A 26,078-nucleotide genomic window follows, 5' to 3' on the forward strand; every position below is an offset into this window, starting at 1 on the left:
CGCCTAAGATAAATCTTGATAAATTCAAGGCCTTAATCCAAAATCACCATCGGTCAAACCTCAAAGTCAAGCTTCTGATTAGAGAATTCTTGTACATAAACTTCCAGCAATGCACATGTGAGCGTTCACTTCAGAATATTTTCATCACATAAACAGACAACTGATATTGCCTTAATTTCGCTGCAGTGGGCGTCACCTAGGCAAGAATTTTTTGACCAAACTAATCGACCCAGCCTTTAGTTTCAAGATACTGGGACACTCCTTGATAAGACCCTCCGTTTTTATTTACTCCGCATATTAGTTTTGGTCAAAGTCAAGCTTTACAAACTTTGACAAAGTTTATAGACAAAAATATTAACATATAAATAACAAATCAATACCATTAGATTCGTTGTTGAATGTACTTCCACATCATATAGATTTGTTATGCTAAATATTTATATTCTTTTCTATAAATTTGGTCAAACTGTACAAAGTTTGACTTCAGTCAACTCTAATATGCGGAGTAAATAAAAACGGAGGGTACTACCTCCGTTCATGAATATAAGATGTTTTGGATACTTCAATATAAACTACATATGGACTGAAATGAGTGAACAAACGCACTAAAGTATGTATATATACGGAGGGAGTAGTACCTAGGAGTAATTAATAGAGTAATGACGTCCCAGCTCCCACCGGTGAAGGGCTGAAGGCAATTTCTGCCGTTGAGCACAGGTTTGGCCCGTTCTCCACCCGAGGACTGCGGCACTATCCAGACATTATCGGACCTTCAGACAACCGCCGACATATATACAGTATTTCAGTCGTATTCGGGTCCTTTAAAGCCAGTCGTACTCGGGTCCTTTAAAGCCGTGACGACTAGGCGGCCGGCACTCTACTGTACCCCAACGGCTGCTGTCGTGTGGCTGGCTTCCTTATCATGCTTGCTCCCTTCCGCCGAGGCAGCATTTCCTCGTCTCAAAAATAGAGCAGCAACTCTAGTTTCTTCGCACCACCATGCCGAACCCGATCATCGTCGTCGCCTACGGCCTCCTCCTGCTCCTCCCCCTGCGCAATCCCGCCTGCCGTGCCGCGACGGACACCATCTCAGCCGGGCAGGTGCTCGCCGGCAAGGACACGCTCGTCTCCAGCAACGGCAAGTTCGCGCTGGGCTTCTTCCAACCGAATAGTAAGTCCTCGCGCCATGCTTCCAACTGGTACCTGGGCGTATGGTTCAACACAGTCCCAAAGTTCACTCCGGCGTGGGTGGCCAACGGAGATAAGCCTGCCACTTCGCCGGAGCTCGCAATCTCCGGCGACGGGAACCTGGTCATCATAGACCAGAGCACCAAGTCCATCATCTGGTCTACCCAGGCCAACACCACAGCAAACAGCACTAGAGCCATGCTACTGAAAACCGGTAACCTCGTCCTGCAAAGCACCTCAAACTCTTCTCATGTCTTGTGGCAAAGCTTTGACTACCCGACGGATACTCATCTCGCCGGCGCAAAGCTTGGCCGAGACAAGGTCACCGGCCTGAACCGCCGTCTTGTCTCCAGAAAGAACATGATAGACCCTGCTCCTGGGATGTATGTTTACGAGTTGCATGAGAAGAACGGTTCTGCCCGGTTCAGTCTTGCAGCACTGAACTCGTCCATGCCATACTGGTCCAGTGGAGAATGGAACGGGCACTACTTTGGTTCTATACCAGAGATGTCAGGCCGCCAGTTGATTGACTTTACGTTCGTCAACAACGAACAAGAGGTGTATTTCACATATACCTTGCTGGATGACACGACCATCATGCGTTTTGCGCTGAATAACTCTGGTCAGGTCAAGATACTCTTGTGGGTTGAGCGTGCACAGGATTGGGTACCAGCCTACACCAACCCCAACGACCATTGTGATGTATATGGCATCTGTGGGCCTTTCACGATCTGCGAAGAGGACAAGCTTCCTTACTGCAGCTGTATGGAGGGCTTCTCCATAAGATCCCCTGATGACTGGGAGCTAGAAGATCGAACAGGCGGCTGCATGAGAAATGCCCAATTAGATTGCAGAATCAACGAAAACACAAGTATGCAAGACAGGTTCTACTCCCTGCCATGTGTCGGTTTGCCCGACAATGGCCGCAAGATAGGAGATGCTACAAATGTAGCTGGATGTGCACAAGTTTGTCTGCGCAACTGCAATTGCACTGCATATTCCTATGGTTACAACGGATGTTTTGTTTGGGATGATGAATTAACCAATGTGAAACAGCAACGATGTGGTGATATTGGTAACAATAACCAAGCTACTCTTTACCTCCGCCTTGCCGACAAAGAGGTGAAAAGGTTGGGAAGGAACAGGCGACGGATAATCATTGGCAGTGCCGTTGGTGCAAGTGTTGCTCTATTTGGTTTGTTGTCACTCTTCTTTCTACTGATGACTAGGAGGATGTGTGCTCGCAGGATGAAAAACCTTCAAGGTGATGGTGGCATTATCATGTTCAGGTATGCTGATTTGCAACGTGCAACAAAAAACTTCTCTGAGAAGCTAGGGACAGGTGGTTTTGGTTCTGTATTCAAGGGGGTTCTAAATGACTCGTCTGCAATAGCAGTTAAAAGGCTTGATGGTGCTCGTCAAGGCGAGAAGCAATTCAGAGCTGAAGTGAGATCAATTGGGACCATTCAGCATATCAATTTAGTTAAACTAATTGGTTTCTGTACCGAGGGTGATAGGAGGCTGATTGTCTATGAACACATGCAAAATCGTTCTCTTGATGCCCATTTATTTCATAGTAATGCTACAGGCTTAAAATGGAGCATCAGGTATCAAATTGCTATCGGAGTTGCTAGAGGACTGGCCTACTTGCATGATAGTTGCAGGGATTGTATTATACATTGTGATATTAAGCCAGAGAACATACTCCTCGATGCATCATTTGCTCCAAAGATCGCAGACTTTGGGATGGCAAAGTTTCTTGGAAGGGACTTTAGTCGAGTTCTCACTACAATGAGAGGAACTATAGGATATCTTGCACCTGAATGGCTTAGTGGAACTCTTATTACAGCAAAAGTTGATGTATACAGCTATGGCATGGTTCTGTTGGAAATTGTATCAGGAAAGAGGAACTCAGGTAGACAGTGTACAACCGATGACGATGATGTCTATTTCCCTGTGCAAGTCGCAAATAAACTACTGCAGGGGGGTGCGGGAAGTTTGATGGACAGCAATCTGCACGATGATGTCCATTTGGACCAGGTGGAAAGAGCTTTGAAGGTTGCGTGTTGGTGTATTCAAGATCATGAGTTTGATCGACCCACAATGGGTGAAGTAGTTCAATATCTTGAAGGTGTTCTTGAAGTCAACATACCCCCAATGCCAAGACTACTTGAAGCTATTGCAGGGAATGCACACTCGAAATGTAAGCAAGAACGTACTTGCACAAATATACTAATCCAAGCATAGCTTACTATAAATACTACTGTAGAATATAAGCGGCGAGATGTGTCATGATTACATTTGGTATAATACTGATAAAAGCCTATGGTATGTCAATATTCAGTGCTAGCATGCCTAACTTGCATCATTTTTTTTATGTACGCGCAGCCGATTGGTACCTGGACCAAGCTTCACAGGAGGGGGGACAGAAAGATGATGGAGGCAGTGAGCCACACCAGGCAGCTCACCCATGACATGAACATAGGTTGCTGCAGTCATGGAGCAGAGTTTCCCTTCAGTGATTGTCTAAATCATGAAATGACAGTGACAACTTAGCATGTGTTTTGATAACTAATTTGTATGAACTGATAAAAGGAGCTTGCATCTCTCTCTCTCTCTCTCTCTCTCTCTCTCTCTCTCTCCACCTAGATAAAAATCCTACGTGTCATGCCTTACAGATGGCTGAGTAGATGGCGTTGTACATGCCCTAATAAAAATACAAGGAAAAAAGGTGCTAATATTGCGAAGTCTGGAAGGGAAGTTTATGAATTGACTAGATGAATCACATTAACAGTGAATTCTATCTAGCTGCTATTCAGTACATAAACAAGGATCCCGAATGGCAGGTAAGAATATAGAAAGGCTTAAATATGACATTTAAGATTGAGTGGAGGCCTCCAATAGACCACACTGCATTTTGGTTCAGTGCTCTCATATGAAGATGTTGCATTGCACTGCGGTCATCGAGAAGTTGCAGAGCAGCAAAGAGCCTTTGTTCAAGAAGCCACCATTCTCATATCCCCTACATTCGTTGGCAGTTTTTGGTTTGGCGGGATGTGGTATCGAATTTCAAATCCAATTGTTTAAGTCGCAGATGAAATCCAGAATTAGCTTTTCTAGAGCAATGGGCAGGAGATTAAGATCCAGCAGGGTTAGAGTTTCAAACCTTCTGTACGCGAGCGAGTGAAACGAAACCCTAGGGTTAGAGTTTCTATGGAGACCCACATTTCACTCTTAGATAACAAAACCCCAAGTGACACTTGTGGAACACTGTGATAGGTTGATAGCTAGACATCTAGATCACCACATCATATAACAAAACTGAACTTGCAGGTGTGAAGTAGTTACCAGTGCAAGGTTGCATATCCTCTGGCAACGCCCATAGATATGTGCAGTCGCACTTGTAAAGTGGTGCAGTGAGAGTCCATTCTCACTCACTCATGACTTCCACTGCCAGGGCCAGGCATAGGGTAACTGACCAGAACCTGTTTATTGGTCCCAGTTAGGCTTCCACTAAGTTATGGTAGCAACAAAACGGAGTAGATCTCAGTGGTAGGTTTCATGCCATGCCTAGGCGTCGAGGCGCCCCCCCAGCGCTTTGCAAATATGTCCGCTTTAGGCGCCTAGGCGTCGAGGCGCCCCCCCAGCGCCTTAAAGCAAAGCGTCGCCTTAAAAACATAGCATGGCGGACATCAGGTTGCCAGAAAACGTCCAAAACACGAAGCAGCTTAGAAGTGGAGAAGAATGTCGCGCACAAGTTAGCAAAATGTAAAATCTATGATGAAGTACAAAGGAAGGGGACCTTTTTTTTTTAAGGGAAAGGAAGGGGACCTTATCTTGTGAATGAACTTACCGTTTGTAAAATGTATGATCTCTTTGCACTGAGAGACCTCTACTTGTTGGTTAAGATGTTAATTGCTTTGCCTGAAACTAACATGGCATGTATATGACCAAGCATGCATATAAGTTTCTCTGCACCCATTAGTTGTACAAAAATAGCTTGCTACCTCGTCAGTTTTCCTAAGCCGTTTCCCAATCTTATCCCAGCTCACATCAATCAAAACTTCCATTCACAATGGTTTATATATAAAGTAATATAATGTATGAAACTTAACAAGGTATGCTGCAAACAGGGTTTCTATATGGAGTAGACGTGCTACCTGACAAAGAAAACCACAGCAGCCTGCCTAACTGCTGGCCTAAGGATATACACATTTCAATATACTGGCTATGCTGAACAATTAATACAGGTTGTGGTACTAGCTAGTCGCCCTCAAGATACTGCAGCTAATCACAGCATGTGTCTATCGTGAACAATGCAATACTTTTTGAAATAAAACTGTAGGAAAGAGCCAAAAGTAATAGTTAATTAAAGATCAGATATATTTACAATAGGGAAATCCTATATAACAACTCCCTCCATTCCGAATTAATTGAAGTTCTAGATTTGTCCCAAGTCTAAAGAAAAATATGCTAAGATTTAAAGTATCAAATATACATAGTACAAAATATACTTTATAAATCTAATTTGGTGTTGTAGATGTTAGCACATTTTTCTGACTTGGTCAAACTTAAACAAGTTTGGCTTAGGACAGACCTAGAATTTCAATTAATTTGGAACGGAGGGAGTAAATAGGTGATCCCCACTAACCTATTTCTGTCAACATATGCAAACATGCCACCTCGATGTGTAACCATGCATGGGAAAAAGCACACCTCAACATACAACCATGCATGGGAAAAGGATCAGCCATTTCTATTTTATTATTCTACTTGTATTCAATAAATGTTTCACAACTACACAATAATCAAATACAATAAAATCATATATATATTCAGTTTCAGTTCTCATATTATTAATCCCAATTTCCTGTTCTATACAACCAAATATCATCGAAATATATTGCAACCAACTCCCGCAGAAACACGCGGGGTGTCATCTAGTATATACAGAGAGTGGGGAGAGGAATATACAAGAGGAAGGGGAAGAGGCGTAGCAAGATGAACAAGGCATGGCCTAAGAGGAGCCTCAAGTTCAGCGTTCACTCAGTAAGAAAGAAGGAAGATGTCTCTCTTGAAAAGGAAAGACTAGGAGGCTAAACTTGGATTGATATTATCAAAGATCTTAGCATTCCTCTGTTTCTATATGTTCCACGCAACAACATTGAAGGACTAGCTGAAGTTCTGTCTAGCCTGGATAATCATGCCTTCCACTGGTAAGAGTTGAGGGGTGAATCAATAGTCGCACAGCAATCTGTGCTGAAGCCGCATTTCCAGAACAGGTAGTAGCAGGATTCAACATCTCCCGCGTTACATAAAATGCAACTAGAACTTCCATTGATCTGGATGTGTCATCGTTCGAGCAAGTCCTTAGGATTGAGCCTATCATTCAAAAGGAGCCAAGCAAACGCCTTGAGCTTGGATGAGCAGTTCGACTTCCATATCTAGGAAGAGTAAATCGGAGCTCAAACGTGTTGGAGGGAGATGTCATAAATCTTCGATGCAGAGAAACAGTCGACCCAAGGGAAGCTCCAGGTGTCACAAGGAAGCCACACGGACTTGACCCAGCTAAACATGAAAGTGGCCTATGGTGAACAGGTCAGCACAATTCAATGGTGTCACCCGTGGTTACACCATAACTTGACACCATAACTTGGTATTTCTACTGAGGTCATCCAAGACCTAGCTGTCGTATTATTCATTAGTTACCTCCATTGTTTCTGGAGCTGATTGAGCCATTTAAACATGCATGTGGTGCATTTAAACATGCAGTGGTGCCTCTAAGTCATTGTTCTATATTCTTTGTTCGTCTTTACGCTTTTATAGTAGCAAACATGAGAGGTGAGGGTCAGTCCCTTCCTCCCTGGTTCCCATAGAAAATCACAAATGCAAGAATTTGAGAGGATGAGAACACAATGTTGGATGAGGCCAACGAAACAGAAAAAAGTGCACTGGTTAGCCATCTTGTCACAATCAGGCATTGTTTTTTTAATCTAGTGTGCAACATGTGGTCAACTACCACTTTCCACGTATTCCTTTTTCTGCAAGTGTTGGATTTAGCAAAGATGGCATGCCACTTGATTAGTAAATTAGGGATATCTATCACGGTCATAGAGGGGAGGGCTTGACTTTACCATGACGTTTGGTGTTGCCCAGTGTTTTAAGTATCCAATTCTAACCAAACTTCTTGATGTTTGGCTAGCTCTACAGGCCATTCAGCATGCATCTCTTCCTCATCTATTTCGGGTTTTTCTTGTCCCTACACTTCCCTGGATGTTCTGCCGCCATGGACGCCATTACATCCAGGCAAGCACTTGTCGGCAACGACAGGATCATCTCCAATAACGGCAAGTTTGCTCTCGGCTTCTTCCAGACAGGCAGTAAGTCCTCCCACAACACCCTGAACTGGTACCTAGGCATATGGTACAACAACGTCCCCAAGCTAACTCCGGTATGGGTAGCAAACGATCATAACCCAGTTACAGACACCACCACATCGGAGCTGATAATATCCAGTGATGGCAACCTCGTCATCTTAAACCAAGTCACTATGTCCATCATCTGGTCTACCCACACGAATACCACAAGCAACAATACCATTGCTACGCTATTGAACAGCGGAAACCTCATCCTACAGAACTCCTCGAACTCATCAAATGTGTTGTGGCAGAGCTTTGATTACCCCACAAATACCTTCCTTCCTGGTATAAAACTAGGTTGGAACAAGGTCACGGGTCTGAATCGCCGTCTGGTTTCTAGGAAGAACTTGATTGACTTAGCCCCTGGCAGATATGGTGAAGAATTAGACCCAAGTGGTGCCAATCAGTACATCTTTACACAGCTGAACTCGTCCATACCATATTGGTCGAGTGGGGTATGGAACGGCCAATACTTTCCGTCAATACCAGAGATGGCAGGCCCTTTTGTTGTAAATTTTACATTTGTCGACAATGACCAAGAGAAGTACTTCACGTATAACTTACTAGACGAGACAATCATTTTCCATCATCTGTTGGATGTCTCAGGTCAAACAAAATCTTTCCTTTGGCTTGAGAGCTCACAAGACTGGGTGATGACCTATGCCCAACCCAGAGTTCAATGTGATGTATTTGCTGTTTGTGGACCATTCACAATTTGTAATGATAATACAATTCCATTCTGCAACTGTATGAAAGGATTCTCCATAAGATCACCTAGTGACTGGGAGCTAGATGATCGAACAGGCGGCTGTGTGAGAAATACTCCATTAGATTGCGGTATCAACAAAAGCATAAGTGAGGAAGACAGGTTCTACCCTATCACATGTGTTGGATTGCCCAATAACGGACACAGCACAGAAGATGCTACAAGTGAAGATAAATGTACCGAAGTTTGCATGGGCAGCTGCACTTGCACTGCATATTCCTATGGTGTCAATGGATGTTTTATTTGGAATGGTGAAATTATTAATGTGAAGCAGCAACAATGTGATGATACTACAAATACTAACAAAGCCACTCTTTACATGCGCCTAGCCAACAGAGAGGTACAAAGGTTGGAAAGCAACAGAAGACGGATAATCATCGGCACAGCAATTGGTGCAAGTGTTGCTTTCTGCGGTTTATTGTCACTCTTCTTGCTACTGATGATTAAGAGGAACAAGAGGTTGTCTGCTCATAGAATGGAAAACCTTCAAGGTGGTGGGGGCATTATTGCGTTTAGATATGTTGATTTGCAACGTGCAACAAAAAACTTCTCCGAGAAGCTAGGGGCAGGTGGTTTTGGTTCTGTATTCAAGGGGTTTCTAGATGACTCCACTGCCATAGCAGTTAAAAGGCTTGATGGTGCTTGCCAAGGAGAGAAGCAATTCAGAGCTGAAGTGAGATCAATTGGCTTCATTCAGCATATCAATCTAGTTAATCTAATTGGCTTTTGTACTGAGGGCGACGGTAGGTTGCTTGTCTACGAACACATGCAAAATCGTTCTCTTGATGCTCATTTATTTCACAATAATGGTACAATTTTGAAATGGAGCATTAGGCATCAAATAGCTCTTGGAGTTGCTAGAGGACTGGTCTACTTGCATGATAGTTGCCAGGATTGCATCATACATTGCGACATTAAGCCAGAGAACATACTTCTAGATGCGTCATTTGTTCCGAAAATAGCAGATTTCGGGATGGCAAAGTTTCTCGGAAGGGATTTTAGTCGAGTTCTCACTACAATGAGAGGAACAATTGGATATCTAGCACCTGAATGGATTAGCGGAACTGTTATTACAGCAAAAGTTGATGTCTACAGCTATGGCATGGTTTTGTTGGAAATTGTATCAGGGAAGAGGAACTCAGGTAGACAGTATACAACCGGTGATGATTATGTCTATTTCCCTGTGCAAGTTGCAAACAAACTACTGGAGGGGGGTGTGGGGAGTCTGGTGGACATCAATCTACATGGCGATGCCCATTTGGAACAGGTGGAAAGAGCTTTGAAGATTGCATGCTGGTGTATTCAAGATGACGAGTTTGATCGACCCACAATGGGTGACGTTGTTCAAAGTCTTGAAGGCCTTCTTGAAGTCAACATACCCCCAATGCCAAGACTACTTCAAGCTATTGCAGGGAATCAACATTCAACATGTAAGCACGACTTTATTTACGCAAACATCTTAATTCAAGAACAATTATTTATCATGCTGGAAGCCTGGAATCCAAGAAAATAAACAGAGACATGTTAAGCACTTCAGGTTTTGTCACAAGTACATTTTTTATATTACCGATAAATCCTATGGAACATCACCATTCATTGCTAGCATTTCTGACCGCAATATCTTGTATAAGTAGTTGATGGGCACCTGGACCAAGCTTCACAAGAGGCAGGCAAACTGCAACATACCTCAGAGCTTCATGAAGACAGGTTGCTGCAATGATGGAGCAGAGCTTCCCTTCAGTGATTGTCTAAACCCTGAAATACCAGTGGCAAGTTAGCATTTCTGAAACTAAATGAACTGAGATAAGGTTTTTCAGGATATATTGTTGTATAATATACATAGCAATCATTTGGATTCTCATCAAAGTATTGGTTGGTTGTCTACGTGATCTTCTACAAAATGGATGCAAGCACGGATATAGTACGATTTGACTAGTGATCGTTGTCCGCTTTGTATCCAGATACCTTTTTTTTCTTCCATTAGTGGCAGGAGTTTTGCCATTTTGATGAAGAAAGAGAATTAATTAGTGAGCGTTAACCCTGTAAAGACTGCAGAAGGTATGAAATACTCGAAAGGAAAACTGACAGAAGACAGATTGGACTAGGACAGAACACTAGTAGCAGTTAAATAGGCTAGCCCACAACTTCTGGTAGCAAATTACTAGTCTTAACTACAATCAGTGGTTGAGGCATGTTGAATCAACATGGTTATGGAATTCTTAGTAGCAAAAGATGAAGATTGTCATAAACTTACCAGAAAACCAGCAACTCCATTTTCAGGCGAAGTGTTCACAGATAATTGGCACTTGCTCATAACCTCATTCCGAAGGTGGATTTGTATACTACTGCCTCTGAGTCCCTCGGTAGAATTAATTCAGCGGTCCGGGCTCATCCCCGATTCAACCAAATGTCAGGTGGAAAAAAGTAGGCATGCAGGCAGGATGCGGCGAAGAGTGGATAGTTGTGCCGCAGCTAGAAGGCGTATACCTCAAGCTTGGGGCCAGATTTGTTGAGCCCGGCGATGGAGGTGGGCACTGCGGCCCGTCGCCGGGTCCGGCATTGGCGCCATCAGCCGTGGTGTGGCTTCCCGGCTTCACACTGGCCTGAAGGCCTCGCGGGAAACAGGAGAAGTTGCGGTAGGTGATCACGCCGGTCTTCCTGCTCCTGTCAGCGCACTCCTTCCGGGCGTTCAATCCCACCACCACGACCGTGACCCCTGAGCGGCAGAAATTGTACTACCTTAGACCAAGGGGTTTCGGGACGCCGCCGCAATGGTGGCGACACTGGCACCCAGGTATTTCGGGGCGGGGTAGTGGTGGTGTGCCCCTGATAACGTGGCCTTGGTATCACGACACCGAGGCTTTGGGGTTTCAGGGTGGCGCCACGACGGCGGAAGAGGCGTTGCTGGACAAGATAGCGCGGCGATGATTGGTGGGTGGAGACGGGAGGCCTGACTGCTTGGAGTCGGCGGGGGCTGGGGAGGCGGGAGTGGAGAGTTGGTCGGAGTCTGGGCGAGGGGGAGGGGAGTTCCGACGAGCAGCTCATCGCCGGCGTAGCGAGAGGAGAGAGGGGCCCGCAGCCGCAGGTTAGGCTGGTTGTAACGGGGTACTAGTATATGATACTACCTCCCTAATGCATAGTATCATATACAGTTTTGCTAAAGCACATCTAGATGTGCCATAAGTATTGCACATCTAGGTCCTATATCATTGATCTTACGTTGAGATTCGTGTGGATATTTTTTTTCTTTTTTCTTTTCCTCTTCATACTTGATTCACTCACTTAAATGTGCAATAAGTAGGGCACATCTAGATGTGCCCTAGACATTTCCTATCATATATTAGTATCATGTAGTACTTGCGAACCAACCTGTTGTTGAGATGGTTAGGTGGACAGTGGTATCCTCAACCCATCAGGGTTCAAATCCTGATACTCGCATTATTTCTGGATTTATTTCTGGATTTCCGGCGATGCGCTTTCAGTGGGAGGAGACGTTTCCGTCGAAGGCAACTATGGTGACTTCGTAAATCTCAAGATGATATGCCGGCTCAGTCTCTTAAAGGTGCTCATAGGGGTAGGGTGTGCGTGTGTGCGTTCATAGGGGTGAGTGTATGCGCGTGTATATGAGCGCTTGTGTCTGTACTGATGCTCAAAATAGTATCATATAGTACTTTATTTATTGTCATGCATGACACAAAGCAGCATATCATTTATTATGATACGGTGTCATGATATGATACTCCATCATCTCTTTCTTCATTTAATGCTATGACACCTCATCAAAATTGCCTAGTTGACATGCATGATATTAACTATGATACTATCATTATGACCAGCCTTAGAGATCGCTTGTGTTGCTTCTATTTTTTTCAGAGAAACTTCATCCGTCGGACCAACATCAAATCGGACGGTTGGAACGACGCCCTACGTGCGCCGATGTGTGATTTTTTTTTTAAGGTTACGCCGTGTGATTGATTATAATTTATCTATTTTGTGCGAAATGGATTGAATTTCTATTTTTGTAACAATGCAATCGTCAAAAGCATCTCGTGATCGACTCTTCTTTCACTAAACGAACATCAAAATGAGCGGTCGCCGAGTGTTTTTTTTTGGTGCAAAGTCATGTGCATCGATTTCAATTCAAAACTTCACACATGATCGATGTAGGGATTGGCACCTCGCTATAACATGAGACACAAAAACGTCAAATCTAGGGTTTGATCCTCGATAGATTAGGTGTACCACTGTCCTCCTATAACCATCCAATGAGTTGTACATTTTGTTTTCACTTCTACCCTTATGATTTGGCTTTTATTCCATGATATCGTACGAAATTGATTCTAACCTCTTTTCTTTTTATAGGCAACCACGTTCTCAAATCCCACCTCGTTCGTTTCCTCTTCCCGAACAAATTCTCACGCCCGTTCATCTATCCTGCATATGACACACCTCGCCACCAAGCTCACCATGGAGGACGAAGAGGTGGATGACGACATAGCCCTTGGAGCAAGAACACTCGAATCTTGAGGGGCTGAAGGCTGTTTTAGCTGGCCATGGCATGCTCCTCTAGCAGTTTTCTGAGCTTGTCGTTGCTGACTGGACCCAAACAAAACTGCAGATTGATCCATTACGCCAATGTACCACCGTAATAATCTCATAACAGCCTCGTAGTCGTTACCGTTGTGTGAACCAAACACGTCAAAAGAGCGGACACAAGTACTATATACATAAATCAACTACACGGACACGTTCAACTGAAATAAGCGAGTGAGTGTATGTGCGTCTGTGTTAAAAAAAAGCAAGGGAAACATTTTTTCGGTCAACGAAAGAAAGGTTATAGGCAAGAAAATAAGAAATCAAAAGGTGGACAAGTAAGCACTATCATAGAACTTTTACAACTCCGTCAGATGTAAAACAAACAAGTCGATCAGCTGTGTCAGATATAAAATAAACTACAACAAAATCATCTGTGTACAGGAAAGAATGTGCCTCGAGACTTAACAGCATATCCATAAAAGGTGTATACATCTAATGTCAATTAAAAGAAAAAAGAAAACTCATGTCCCTGATAAGATGACGCGATAAAAAGGATTCATGTCAAGGGGGGAAAACATATATTCATCAGGCTAAACAATTACAACACCAGCAGCCCCTTCCAAAACTTTGCATGGCATGGCCAACACTATGGGAGTCCAAGCAGTCTGCTCGAAATCAGCCCAACAAACGATACGACTGGAACTCAAGCATCAGACGATACTCGGCACATCTCCAGACCAACTGCAAGCTGCCCGTGGCCATCGAGTTCTAATGCAGTCCACTAATGGCGCATGCTGACAAGCAGTCTGAACTGGTGGAGCAAGAGAAAGAACACTGTCATTCTTGCTGCCGCTGGCCGATGAGCTTACAACATCAGCTAGGTATTCATCCTGCGTCCACCTAGGTGGGACGCTGACATTTAACTTGCATATCCTAGGTCTTTGTATTGGAGTTGAGCCTCCTCCTGTGTTTCCACTCCCATTAAGCACTGACTTGGCAATTCCATTGAAGTGGTAGATAGTGAATTGCTTCTTGCCCATAAGGCCAGTTGGATCTTTCATGCCTCCAGCCCTTTTATCCAACTGAAGCAGTGCCTGCCAGAACTCACTCCATACTATAACGCCCGCATTACAGAGATCGTCGAGCTTGTCAGAAGGAAATGTTATGTCGGTGTCCCTCAGAACTTGCTGGAATCCCTCCACCGCAATAAAGCCTCCACCTCCACTTTGGTCTTGCGCATCAAATGCCCTCCTAATTTTGGATTCCCGCTCTTCCAGCTCATTCTCCTCTTGGACGTTGGGATTTAGGGCAAAAAGGACAGTGTAGTGACTTTCACTTCCCACCACCCATATAGGCCATTTCGGGCACTTTAGGTACTGACCAACCTTGCACAAATTTAGCGATTCCAGAAGGGTAAGGAACCCAACTTCAACATCATTTGGAATGCCTTTCAGGGACATGCCGCCACCAAGGTCCATCTTGCCATCAAATACATTTGGGACAGCCTCTCCACAAAGCAATAAATTTACAATTTCCTGAAAAAGACCACACTAGGTTGTAATGTAATGTATAGATATTACTGATAATAATGGGCAGTACTAGTACATAAAAAGTTGTTCAATATTTATAGCTTTCAAATGACTCCAGCACTGTATTCCTACAGTAAGCACTGAATTGCTATGTCAGGTGCGATACACTGCGACCCAAAGAAGCCAACAGCCCTGTTCATCATGGAGTGGGCATGCATCCGTAAACACCCTACTTATACGTTTATACGTTTGTCCTCACTTCACATAAAAGGGTTAAACATGAAGAGACACCGCTTGCACAAACAAGACTTATATGCAAGTGTAACTCGAGTTAAACTGACAGTGTGGTACTAAATGGCAGGGTGTTACAGTAAGCAACTCGTGCTAAAATACTGGAGTTGATAATGCTATCTGTACCTGAGAAGCATGCCCAAATGGAGCCGTGACCAATGGTTGGCTTGGATCATCCCTATCTGCTTGGATACAATCCTGGTTCAAAATTGATTGAAGTTCAAATACACCACTGAATTTGCAATTTATTTAATTGTGCAAGCAAAAAAAAACATGATGCACACAACAAAACATAGACATAGACATACCAGTCCCCGCGAAAGTAAAGAAGAGATAAGAAATAACATGGCACCCAGTCGACTTTGAAACAGAGGAATGTTTGCCAGAAGCATGTTGAATGCATCCTTCCTTGAGGTAAACATACTTATTCTAAGAACTTTCTGGAAATCAATTGCCGATTCAAGAGAAAGGCCTTCCAAAGCAGCATCAACTTTCTGTTGTACGTTCCAAAAGAGATTGTCAGCAAGCTGTATATGGAAGTATAATCAACTTTGAAGCATCTCAAAGCTTATAAGCACCTGGTTGTTATCAAGTCCACTTACCTCACGAGTGACACCTCCAATGAATGCAACAACAGCTCTTTTCCCAGTTCCACATAAAAATAGAATTTCCACCATAGCATGAACCAATGCTCTAGTAAAAAAAAATCAATTAATAAACAGCCGTTTGAGTATCAAGAATAATAAGTACAATTCTGCAAACTATATAATGTTTCATAGTACATTTAGAATATCATCAATTCTAAAATATTAACGACGTGGGGAAATAATAGGTATGGAAGCATTTAGGTTCTCCACGGAATAAACGTTTAGAGCATTTCTGTTGTTTCAATAAAGTAATAAAATGGCATGGATTTTTAATAGTTCACTGAAATATGGCTTTTAGTTTGGTAAATCAAGGGATCTGTCACAAACACATGAATAGAGAACTAACTAAGAAAGGTCATGGGCTTAAATTAAAAAATTGTTAATCTCCCACGTCAGTCTGCTATGTTTTTATTTTCATAATCAAGAACGGTGGTTCAGAAGAATTACTGAATAGATAATTAGCTAAAAGACAACACTGGCATCAGTGTGGTTTTCAAGGAGCAAAAGAAACCACCTCGTCTTTCCATCCTCGGTAAGAGAAGAAAAATCATCCCTTGCAGCAAAAGAACTCTGATAAAATCGTCTTTGTCCCAGAGCAAATGACGGGTCACTGACCTCTGGGTTACCCAAATTATCAGAGAAAAACAGAAGATATTTAAGGACATATGCCTGCAAAAAGAGAACATAAGAAAGTTGCCATCAGAAATGTTGAGCTTGCTGAGAGCAGAAACAATTGCACAGATAGCAAAATAAATAGTTAGATCTTGTATATAAACACATTACTGTGACAAATTAGAAAAAAAAAATCATATGGCTTATATACAAGCAAAAGGTATAAGTCAGATAAGCTGCTCAGCTGTGACCAAACTTCTCTACTGATTTAATGTGACAGCAGAATGCCCCAGCGGTCCTACCAGACCTTACTAAGAAAAGCACAGATTTGTGACCACCAACAACAGGGTTTGTTCATCAGGATAAATTAGTGTAAAAAAATCAGGAAATGGGATTTTAAATTGGACCAAGGTGAACTCTAGAAGAAGAAAAAAGGTCGACCGGTAGAGCTACTCAGCTTTAAATGTTTTTTGGCATAACTAGCTCAGTGCCTCTGCATTATTACAAAACCAAAAAATCTGAGTTAGCCACCCGACATGGAAGATTAATGGGAAGGCGTACGTGTGATTTGATCGCTGCACGAGATCCAGCTAGAAAAAAGAGAGCGAAATGGCAGGGAAGAGTTGCAGGCAGTGATGCCCTGAAGCAACTGAAACAACCATGGGAGGGTTGCAAGATTGGGAAAGGATACGCATAGGGAAGAGAGGCGACACATGGGAGGTGATTGAGGAAGAAAGATGGTAGCGCAATGGCATCTTTCATCCCGTTTGAATAAGTCAAATCGTTTGCTCTATATGCTACTGTATAGCATGTGAAGAGTTGGTTGGTTAGAGTGCTGGAAGGTAAAACCCATAGCAATGTTTTGAGTTTGAGGTTCGTCCTGTATGTATTAATTTGTGCCTTTTACAAAAACGCTGGTCCCACGTGAGTAAAAGCATACTTGCTTAATTATACAAGTGTGCAATTATTTATTTGTGCCTTTTCCCAGGGCGACTCTCCCACTTGCGAGTATGGGGTGCATTTATTACTTGTGACTTTTGCAAGATTGTTAGTCCCAGGTGTGAGTAGAATGGAGAGTGAGGAGTGAACTCAACCACCAACTCAAATCTTTGCAAGTAAGAAAGAAATTTAAGTAACAGCAGAATGCTACAACCTATCTCTTACTCGTCTGTTCTATTCATCAGGAGTTTGAGGTTCATCCTGTGTGTTAATCTGTGCCTTTTACAAGAACGCTGGTCCCACATGAGTAAGAGCATACTTGTTTACTTATACGAGTAAGTGTGCAACTATTTATTTGTGCCATTTCCCAGGGCGATGCTCCCACGTGCGAGTATGGAGTGCATTTATACTTGTGACTTTTGCAAGATTGTTAGTCCCAGGTGTGAGTAGAATGGAGAGTGAATGAACTAAACACCAACTCAAATCTTTGTAAGTAGGAAAGAATTTAAGTAACGGCAGAATGCTCCAACCTATCTCTTACATGTCTGTTCAATTCATCAGGGTCACTACACAGGATGCTTAGGCGTGGGGGCAGAGCTTGGTTGAGACCAACCTGGGCCTTGGCCCCTCCTGCAATTGTATACTCCCTTGGTTAAGTAGCACTATGTGGAACTTTTTTTGGCTAACTGTGAATTGAAATGACTACTTAATCATACACCAATCAGTGTTGACCCCTCCTCAGTTTAGCTCTGTGTTGAGTTGGCGGTTCATAGTATTGACCAAGTTTAGGCAGTCCAACTGAAGTGACACCCAGTTAAGGCAAGGAAACATGTAGGGCAATTCTAGACACCAAAAATGCCCACAATAACACTCAATCAAACACAATTAGCTAAAGCAACAATGATGTACCTGCACTGTAGCTAAGACACCACAAGGGCCACCTTCATGTTGTACCAGTCCCATAGCTGTTTCTGGGTCAGAGCTGAACCTGCATACATTTTAACAATAATTAGAAAAATAGCATTCAATTGTGTGACTGCAATGAAAGGTACGGTAGGATCAATGCTATGATATTTCCAAGAAACTGTGTGCGTTAATTTCTAATGGCACAGGCATGCAAATTCCTGTTAACTGTCAAATCTGGAAATTTTCCTACTTCATGGCTAGAACTTGCCAGCAATCAGAGTCATAATTCAAAATAATCACACTTTTAACTCAGACTCGGAGCACCAACATACCAAACGCATACTTAAAACTTCGTGTTAAGTCAGTTGCACAAAAACTTATTCAAACTAAAATGCCCCTTTGATGTGAGGAGAGTGAAGACATGGGATCCAAGTTGGATTCAGAGAAACAAAATAAAATTGATCAAGTCAATCATAGAAAGCTTAGAAGAAAAAAAAGTCCATTTCAGAACTGTAGCTCATGAAGGACAGCGTTTCACCTGAAATGCTTGATGCTCTGTGCTGTACGGTTCTCCCATACTGTTCCCAGGCAAAAAAAAAATAGCAGTGGCTTATAATTGTTGCACGTAGGCCCTTTGATCACTACAAAACTATTTTTCTCAACTACCAACGCATAATTATGAAGATATTTGCAACTCCAGCAGCACTTATTTTCACAAATACCCCTAACAAAGTTACCTTTGATGACATCAGACATGGTATTAGCTACCCATGACAAACGCCCATCTTTTGTAATGCCAACCTGACACAAGTTCTTATCCAGGGTGGGTTCCATTTCCTGGCAGTACTGGCCAGTTACTGCCAGGAATGGGACAGTGTCAAGGTAATATAAATCGGATGGTTTATTTTGAATTTAAATTCCTTTATTAAAAGTATGCAGTATTTTGTAGCTGATATGATCACATCCAGAATGGATACGGCAAGAAGCTATAATATATACGAAGAAGGATGAATTAACATAACTACTTAAAAATTGAGGTTGATGAGACCTTTTGTTTTGTTTATTTCAAATTCTGAAATCCAAAATCATCAGAATTTGACCAAACCCCGCTGGTAACCGGTAAAAACTGGATTCCAGACCCTGGCAGGAAGCAGGAAGAGCACAGGAAAGTGAACCATTTTTCGAGAAAACGCGACATCTCGTTGTATTTAAATGGTGGAATAAAGCTAATCACACAACCAGGCGGGCAGAGGCAAGTTAAAAAGGCAGAAAAACAAGGTCCTCAGGGAATCAGTGAAACATCCCAACCCTCTGGCCAGCAAGCAGCCAGCGCTGCGGTGCCGGCTCTAACCCAATATTTCTCGCGTCCAACTTGAATATGCTTCCACCAGATCACTGTACTGGAAGCTCATGTATCATGTATGGCATGAATATTAAATTATAGAGCACAACCAGTGTCATCTTTAATTTCTGGTTTCTGCGATTGAAACTGCCACGATATATAGAACGTTTCTCATAATTGGGTTGGAAAATGGAGAGGTACTACCAATGTTTAACTTAACAATACCGACAAGAAACAAAACGTAAATGTAAGTCAGAGAACACATCTCCATGCACATCTATTCTGCCACGAGAAAAGAAAAAATTATGGAACTTACATTTTGCCATGCATGGAGTATTTATTAACTACCAAATTTGTGTTCTCCATATATTCTATGCCAATGTTTCATATGTATACTACTACCTCCGTCCGGGTTTAAAGTGCCGGAGGGGCACGGCGCACAGTCCGGATTTTTAGGCCGGGTGTTTATTGCGCTGTGCTAATTCACGTGGATTAACAAGCATTAGTTCTGGGATACGTGGGAACGGGTGAAAGAGCAGGAATGCGAGCGCGCTGGTTGGCTGGCCGTGCGGCTGCGCGCGAGACTTGCTGATTGGCGAATTTGGAGGAAGGCTAACGATAACGCATTAATAATTGGAGCAAATTATGGCGCGTTGCTTTGTGTACCGCTGTGCTGCCTTGGTCCTGGAGAATCGGTCGGCCGGCCCTTTAAACCCGGATGGAGGTAGTATAAATGAGTACAGTTAAGCATGCCCAGATGCCAACCTGAGTAACCTCAAGGACAACCTCTTGTTCTCTTAGTCTCCTACCATGATTCGATCCTCAAAGATACACATAACCATGTACGATCACTTTGAATCATGACTATCATACGCTCGCAGAAACAACTAAAATACACAATGTATGTCCACATCAGTCTGTCTTCATGGAACATTGAACCATTGATTGACACCCAATCCTCCAGTATTCAGGGACAGTGGGACACTAAACCCTAATCTCATAAACACGTGTCTAACGCTAATTTCTAGGTGCCCATCACCATGCCCATCAGAACAGAAACTTAGACAATGAAAGCAACACGTGTCTACTTAGACAATGAAAGCAACAAAGTCACGAAAGGCCATCATCTTACAGATATGGGAGGTGAAACCAGAGCGGATATGGACAGATATCGCTCATTTCGTACCCTAAACCACATTTTTCCGTGGGAGTCAGAGTTGGACACGTGTCGTGCCCGATATGAGTACAAATGCAAATATTGCCGGGCACGAAAGTTAATCAAATAAGAACTGTATAAAACATAAACCATTTATATGGCAATATAAAGATCAATCAACCATACCATTTCCAAAATGCAACTGCATCAATAATTCAACAAGGCAAATTAACTCGTAAATATATGGTTTCCACTTGTTGTACAATGACACTGGATGACATGTACCGTGCAAGACAATGTGAAATTAACCTACCAAAGGCGCCTTTCCAAGAAAAATAGGTAAAGTACAGCATCAGCAAGGTTGATAGCCACACAAGCAATGGGTCAGGCCTTCAAAAAGGCGGGATATGAGCGGTGGGCTAAGATCTATAGGCTGAGCAAGTTAGTTTGTCCCGGATATCATAGATTATATTATCCGAATAGTTGAGTTACAAAACCGGATATCACTCATCCTATATCACACATCCCATATCCTATTCAGGAATCACACGTTAATGCCAGATTTCTATTTCGGTGAATCGGTAAGTGCTCCAGAAATCAAAGTATGCATCTGTTTTTCACCCATGTACATATATTAATGAGACTGAAGTACCAAACAAAAGCTCACCTGATACCCTGATTGCTCCACTGCGCCAGCACTGCCTTTGAAACCCCGCTCCCAAACACCATGAGCCAGAGCTTCTCGGCGAGCTCCGGATGCAACTCCTCCCCTTTCTCCTCCTCTCCCACATCAACCTCCAACTCCACCTCCGCCTCCTTCACATCCTCCATAGGTACCACGGTTGATTCCGACTCCACCTTCACGTCCTCCGGGGCGGAAGTTTGCTCCGCCACCACGGCCATCGGCTGGGACGGCGGCGGCACCACGACGGCGGAAAGCGGGGCGACGGCGACGGGCGGGGCGACGGCGGCAGGCGGGGCCACGGCGCGGAGGCGCTTCTCGGCGGCGGCCGCCATGAGCTCGCGCTGCTTGCGGCGCGCCTCCGCCTCAGGCGACTCCCCGGCGGGCGATGGGGGCTTGCTGCGCTTGGGCTCGGGCTGCGCCGGCGGCGAGCCGTGGAGGCTCATGCGGAGCGCCATCTGGAGCTCCTCCTCCTCGTCCCGATCCCCCATTGAAAGCCGCTCCGCCGAACCCTGGCCGGATCGATCCGGCTCGAAACCCAAACCCTAGGACAGGGTTTGGCCCTGCGCCCCCGGTCGTAGGCTTCGAGCTAGGGACGAAGTGGAGCGGGCGGTGGTTGTTGGAATTCGGGCCTGGGGCATCGGGATCCGGGATGGCGGCGGGTCAGGAGGCCGACATGGTCGGTGAATTTGTAGGAGCGCCGTCGCGACGGCGATGCGACGGGGGGTGGTGGGGGTGTGTCAGAAACGGAAGTGTTCTCCCGGTGGCTGTTCGGTGCGCTGCACACCCGCGGCTCGGGAGCGTGGTTTGGATGAACAGTCAATGACTTGTGGGCCCGAGGTACATCGTGGCCCAGTTGTCATGGACTAGTGGCAGATGACTCCTGGTGACTGGTTGGACGGTACGGTAGCTTTGGCTTCCCCTGCTTTGGAGTTTGGACAGTGCGGCCTGAGATCCGCCTTCATCATTGGTCTACGCTCAAGTTGAATGCGTTTTCGGCCCCGGAATTACTGTACACACGACAGTTGCTGGCCGAACTCCGGACGATTGAAGAATTGAATGGTCCTGTTCATTTTTGCTTTACGCATCGATGGCGAGATGTGCTGCATCGTCTCAAGATCGTTCAGAACCCGTCGGCTGTGTAGCAGCTCTCTTTCGGCCCTCCGATGGAAGAATTTTCTTGATAATCTCACGGAATTCTATGTATCCCACAACATTTAATTGTTGTTCTTTTTATTTTGAAATAGACACATTCTTGTGCTTCTTACGACCAAGTTTCACGAGTTCCATTTCAGGTTTTCTATGTTTATATTTTTTTTCTTTGAACAACAGACGTAAGCGCTCATACACTCAGATACACACATCCTACCCCTATAAACATTTCTGAGAGATTGAGCCGACATATCATCTTGAGATTTACAAAGTCACCGTATGCGCCTCGTCGTCGATGGGAAAATCTCCTCTTACTGAAAACGCATCGCCGGAAATTCAGAAATAAATGCGAGCATCAGGACTTGGACATTGGTTGGCTAGAGATATCACTATCTCTCTAACCATCTAACCACATGTTGGTTCGCCGATGTTCATACTTTTAGAATTAATATGTTTTCAACAAATTATTAGTGGGTCGCTTGTAATAATATGATTTGTACTATAATAGTTCTAGCACCCCATAGTGCAAACTACGAGTTGAGATGCAAAAATGTGCTAAGACGAGAGAAATTTTGTTGAAGCAAAGTTGCATTAGATATTGGTTTGACACTTACCAGGTATATAAGCATCACTGGCTGAGCTACGTGCATCCCTGCTGCAGGCTGCAGCCCCGCGCCCACTCCATCCCCCCTAGTAGTGCGCACTATTACTATGTGACGTTGGCTCAAACATATAGATATTAGCATATGTGACTGGTATCACAGAAATGTTGATATTCTAAGTAACATGCTTGCATGAACAATACTCAATTTGTTTCATGTTATTCCTATTATCTTTTTCCCTTGCCATATGTCTCTCTACCTTATTGTTTTTTGCTTTGGGCATTCTCGATCGACTCAAAAAACACATGCTCATGGTCACTGGAGAATTCTCACCCACATGACACAAGGAGACACCGATCCACACCTTTAAGGCTCTGGGGGTGCCCTGAGCCAACTTTATTCGATGTAGTCTGTAGTATAGTGAGTTGTCATGTCTCGCCGCCACACGCTTCTGTCAGAAAATTAAAGCGTTTTGAGCTATAATTGCAACTAGAGGGTCCCACATTTGTTGAAGTTACCAAGCATGTTTATGGAATTCAACTAAAATTGGGAGAATTTTGCTTGATATACATGAGTTCATGGTAAGTGATAGTGAAGAGCTAAACCGTTGATGCCACACATTGCCCTGTCCGTTCATTTTTACGAGTATAGTAGATTTCTTTCATAAGTAATGTATGTAAATAAAGAGTCGAAACATAGTATATCTTTTTTGCTAAACTTTAGATTGTACAATTTCTACCGCAAAAAAAAAAAAGATTGTACAAATTTGAAAACCATTGCACTACTCAGCCATATTGAGTACATGCATATAATAGGACAAGAGGTATTTGGGAATTAGTGAGGCGATATCTAACATGCCATATAAAAAGGTTGAAGTATGTATAAACGTCATGAAAATGAGTCATCCACGTTAGAGCATGTCTACTTTCAATCAAAGTTAAGATAGATGACATGAAAAGCAATATCTAAACATGATATGCATGAAAGCACGTAGCTCATCCTCTCCGCTCCTTACAGATGTGACGCTCAACATGTAATAACTATGCGTAATTAGGGGAGAAGGTGGTTGCTCGACATTTTTGTGGATAGAGAGTGAAAGCAACGACAACATCGCATGTTCCTCATGGTGATGCTCGCGGTGGAATGACTCTGACGCTTGCCTGAGAGGGGATACATGGCACCGCCAAGTAAAGACTCGTGCGCTCCCACGGTCTGTGTTCGTGCGGGACGGAAGGTGGACTTAACCTCGAGCCAATTGCCACCACTGCTACCATTCCCACGGCAAAAAGCAGTGACATGGAAGGCGGTTGGTGGTAGACAAGGGCGACACCAGCGAGGCGTGGTGAAGAGAAGGTGACCAAGAATAGCGTGTGGCGGAGAATCATACTTACCCGGGGAAGAGGAGACCGAGATAGTGGCAGCAGTGACATCAGAAGTCCATTATGTGGACCCACAAATCATATATAGGCGTGTGAATGTGTAGGCAGCGAAGAGTAACATACCTCCATTTGTTCACAGCATTCAGCTGCCATTAATGCATTAATGGCTTCCAAGAATCGATGCTTTATTGCTTGCTTCAACAATGGCGGATCGGCTACAGTCACCCATGACGCGACACCCACCACATTTCATGTTTGCATCCCCCTATCGTGTCAACTGCAAAGCTCCCCTTCGCGTGTGAGGAGCTCTGCATCGGCCATCCCCCTCCAGACGCCTCATCATCATTGCCCCATGACCAGTTCGAACGTGGCTCATCTATAGGAGGTCACATGCAACCCACTTATGCTTGTATTCTGTGTTGGTATTTCTCCGAAGAGGAGAGGATGATGCAGCACAATAGAGGTAAGTATTTCCCTCAGTTATGAAAGCAAGGTTATCAATCCAGTAGGAGAACCAAGCAACACTATGTAAATAGCACCTGCACACAAACAACAAATACTTGCAACCCAACGCGTAAGAGGGGTTGTCAATCCCTCAACGGTATTGAGATAGATTAAATTGTATAGGTTTTGATAAATAGATCTAACAAAAATACAAAAATAAATAAATAAATAAAAATTGCAGCAAAGTAATATGATAGGAAATAGACCCAGGGGCCATAGTTTTCACTAGAGGCTTCTCTCGAGAAAATAGCATACGGTGAGTAAACGAATTACTGCTGGGCAACTGATAGAAAAGCAAATAATCATGACGATATCCAAGGCAATGATCATGTATATAGGCATCACGTCCAAGATTAGTAGACTGACTCCTGCTTGCATCTACAACTATTACTCCACACATCGATCGCTATCCAGCATGCATCTAGTGTATTAAGTTCATGGAAAAATGGAGTAATGCAATAAGAACGATAACATGATGTAGACAATATAAACTCACGTATGAATAAACCCCATATTGTTACCCTTAATAGCAATGATACATGTGATAACCCACAAGTATAGGGGATCGCAACAGTTTTCGATAAGTAAGAGTGTCGAACCCAACGAGGAGCTAAAGGCAGAACAAATATTCCCTCAAGTTCTATCGACCACCGATACAACTCTACGCACGCTTGATGTTCGCTTTACCTAGAACAAGTATGAAACTAGAAGTACCTTGTAGGTGTTGTTGGATAGGTTTGCAAGATAATAAAGAGCAAGTAAATAAAAAGTAGGGGCTGTTGTAAGTAAAGAAGCAATAAAGTAAATATAGCGAGTGTGGAAAAGTGGTGGTAGGAGTTGTGAAATTGCCCCAAGGCAATTGACTACTTTACTAGACCGATAGCAAGTATTATGTGGGAGAGGCCACTGCTAGCATGACATCCCTGACTTGGAATTCTATGCACTTATGATTGGAACTATTAGCAAGCATCCGCAACTACTAATGTTCATTAAGGTAAAACCCAACCATAGCATTAAGATAAATTGGTCCCCCTTCAATCCCGTATGCATCAATTTCTATGCTAGGCTGAAGTTTCTGTCACTCTTGCCCTCCAATACATAGTCCTATCAACATACAACTAACCCTATGGTGTGATCCACGCGCGCGCTCATATGATGGGCACCAAAGTACAGCAACATAACCACAAGCAAATTAAATCAATCATAGCAATTCATCAACCACCAATAGGACAACGAAAATCTACTCAGACATCATAGGATGGCAACACATCATTGGATAATAATATGAAGCATAAAGCACCATGTTCAAGTAGAGGGTACAACGGGTTGCGGGAGAGTGGACCGTTGTAGATAGAGGGGGGAAGGTGATGGAGATGTTGGTGAAGATGGCGGAGGTGTTGGTGTAGATCGCGGTGATGATGATGATGG

The 26,078-nt window shown here is 43.6% G+C and overlaps 3 protein-coding genes and 1 long non-coding RNA gene across 4 annotated transcripts; 2 read left to right on the forward strand and 2 right to left on the reverse strand.

The window, feature by feature from the left end:
• Window positions 1-170: 170 nt before the first annotated feature.
• On the forward strand, window positions 171-3,743 carry LOC125538205 (G-type lectin S-receptor-like serine/threonine-protein kinase At2g19130). The gene is made up of 2 exons (XM_048701485.1): window positions 171-3,391; window positions 3,577-3,743. The coding sequence occupies exons 1-2, from the start codon at window positions 1,000-1,002 to the stop codon at window positions 3,660-3,662; spliced, it is 2,478 nt and encodes an 825-aa protein (XP_048557442.1). The 5' UTR covers window positions 171-999; the 3' UTR covers window positions 3,663-3,743.
• On the reverse strand, window positions 1,794-11,737 carry LOC125538206. The gene is made up of 3 exons (XR_007296272.1): window positions 10,628-11,737; window positions 10,060-10,128; window positions 1,794-2,012 (listed from the first exon to the last, which is right to left on the reverse strand). It is a non-coding gene; the product is annotated as an uncharacterized LOC125538206 (long non-coding RNA).
• On the forward strand, window positions 4,865-10,257 carry LOC125538204 (G-type lectin S-receptor-like serine/threonine-protein kinase At2g19130). Its single transcript, XM_048701483.1, has 2 exons — window positions 4,865-9,803; window positions 10,008-10,257. Exons 1-2 carry the CDS (start codon window positions 7,409-7,411, stop codon window positions 10,091-10,093), a joined length of 2,481 nt encoding a protein of 826 aa, XP_048557440.1. The 5' UTR covers window positions 4,865-7,408; the 3' UTR covers window positions 10,094-10,257.
• Window positions 11,738-13,305: 1,568 nt separating the features above from the next.
• On the reverse strand, window positions 13,306-21,791 carry LOC125538207 (ubiquitin carboxyl-terminal hydrolase MINDY-3). The gene is made up of 7 exons (XM_048701486.1): window positions 20,999-21,791; window positions 17,837-17,915; window positions 15,891-16,045; window positions 15,332-15,422; window positions 15,038-15,223; window positions 14,856-14,927; window positions 13,306-14,444 (listed from the first exon to the last, which is right to left on the reverse strand). The coding sequence occupies exons 1-7, from the start codon at window positions 21,502-21,504 to the stop codon at window positions 13,620-13,622; spliced, it is 1,914 nt and encodes a 637-aa protein (XP_048557443.1). The 5' UTR covers window positions 21,505-21,791; the 3' UTR covers window positions 13,306-13,619.
• Between the last annotated feature and the right edge of the window lie 4,287 nt (window positions 21,792-26,078).

This window comes from Triticum urartu, chromosome 2 (assembly GCF_003073215.2).
Source record: "Triticum urartu cultivar G1812 chromosome 2, Tu2.1, whole genome shotgun sequence".
NCBI classification, from domain to species: domain Eukaryota; kingdom Viridiplantae; phylum Streptophyta; class Magnoliopsida; order Poales; family Poaceae; genus Triticum; species Triticum urartu.

Excerpts from the sequence above, each read along its gene's own strand:
- LOC125538205 (XM_048701485.1), top strand. The coding sequence starts at position 1,000 with ATGCCGAACCCGATCATCGTCGTCGCCTACGGCCTCCTCCTGCTCCTC. Across the intron at positions 3,392-3,576 it reads AGGGAATGCACACTCGAAAT|CCGATTGGTACCTGGACCAA; the intron begins GTAAGCAAGAAC and ends ATGTACGCGCAG.
- LOC125538204 (XM_048701483.1), top strand. The coding sequence starts at position 7,409 with ATGCATCTCTTCCTCATCTATTTCGGGTTTTTCTTGTCCCTACACTTC. Across the intron at positions 9,804-10,007 it reads AGGGAATCAACATTCAACAT|TTGATGGGCACCTGGACCAA; the intron begins GTAAGCACGACT and ends TTGTATAAGTAG.
- LOC125538207 (XM_048701486.1), bottom strand. The coding sequence starts at position 21,504 with ATGGGGGATCGGGACGAGGAGGAGGAGCTCCAGATGGCGCTCCGCATG. Across the intron at positions 16,046-17,836 it reads GTGTCTTAGCTACAGTGCAG|GCATATGTCCTTAAATATCT; the intron begins GTACATCATTGT and ends CTCTTTTTGCAG. Across the intron at positions 14,445-14,855 it reads CATTTGGGCATGCTTCTCAG|GAAATTGTAAATTTATTGCT; the intron begins GTACAGATAGCA and ends GGTCTTTTTCAG.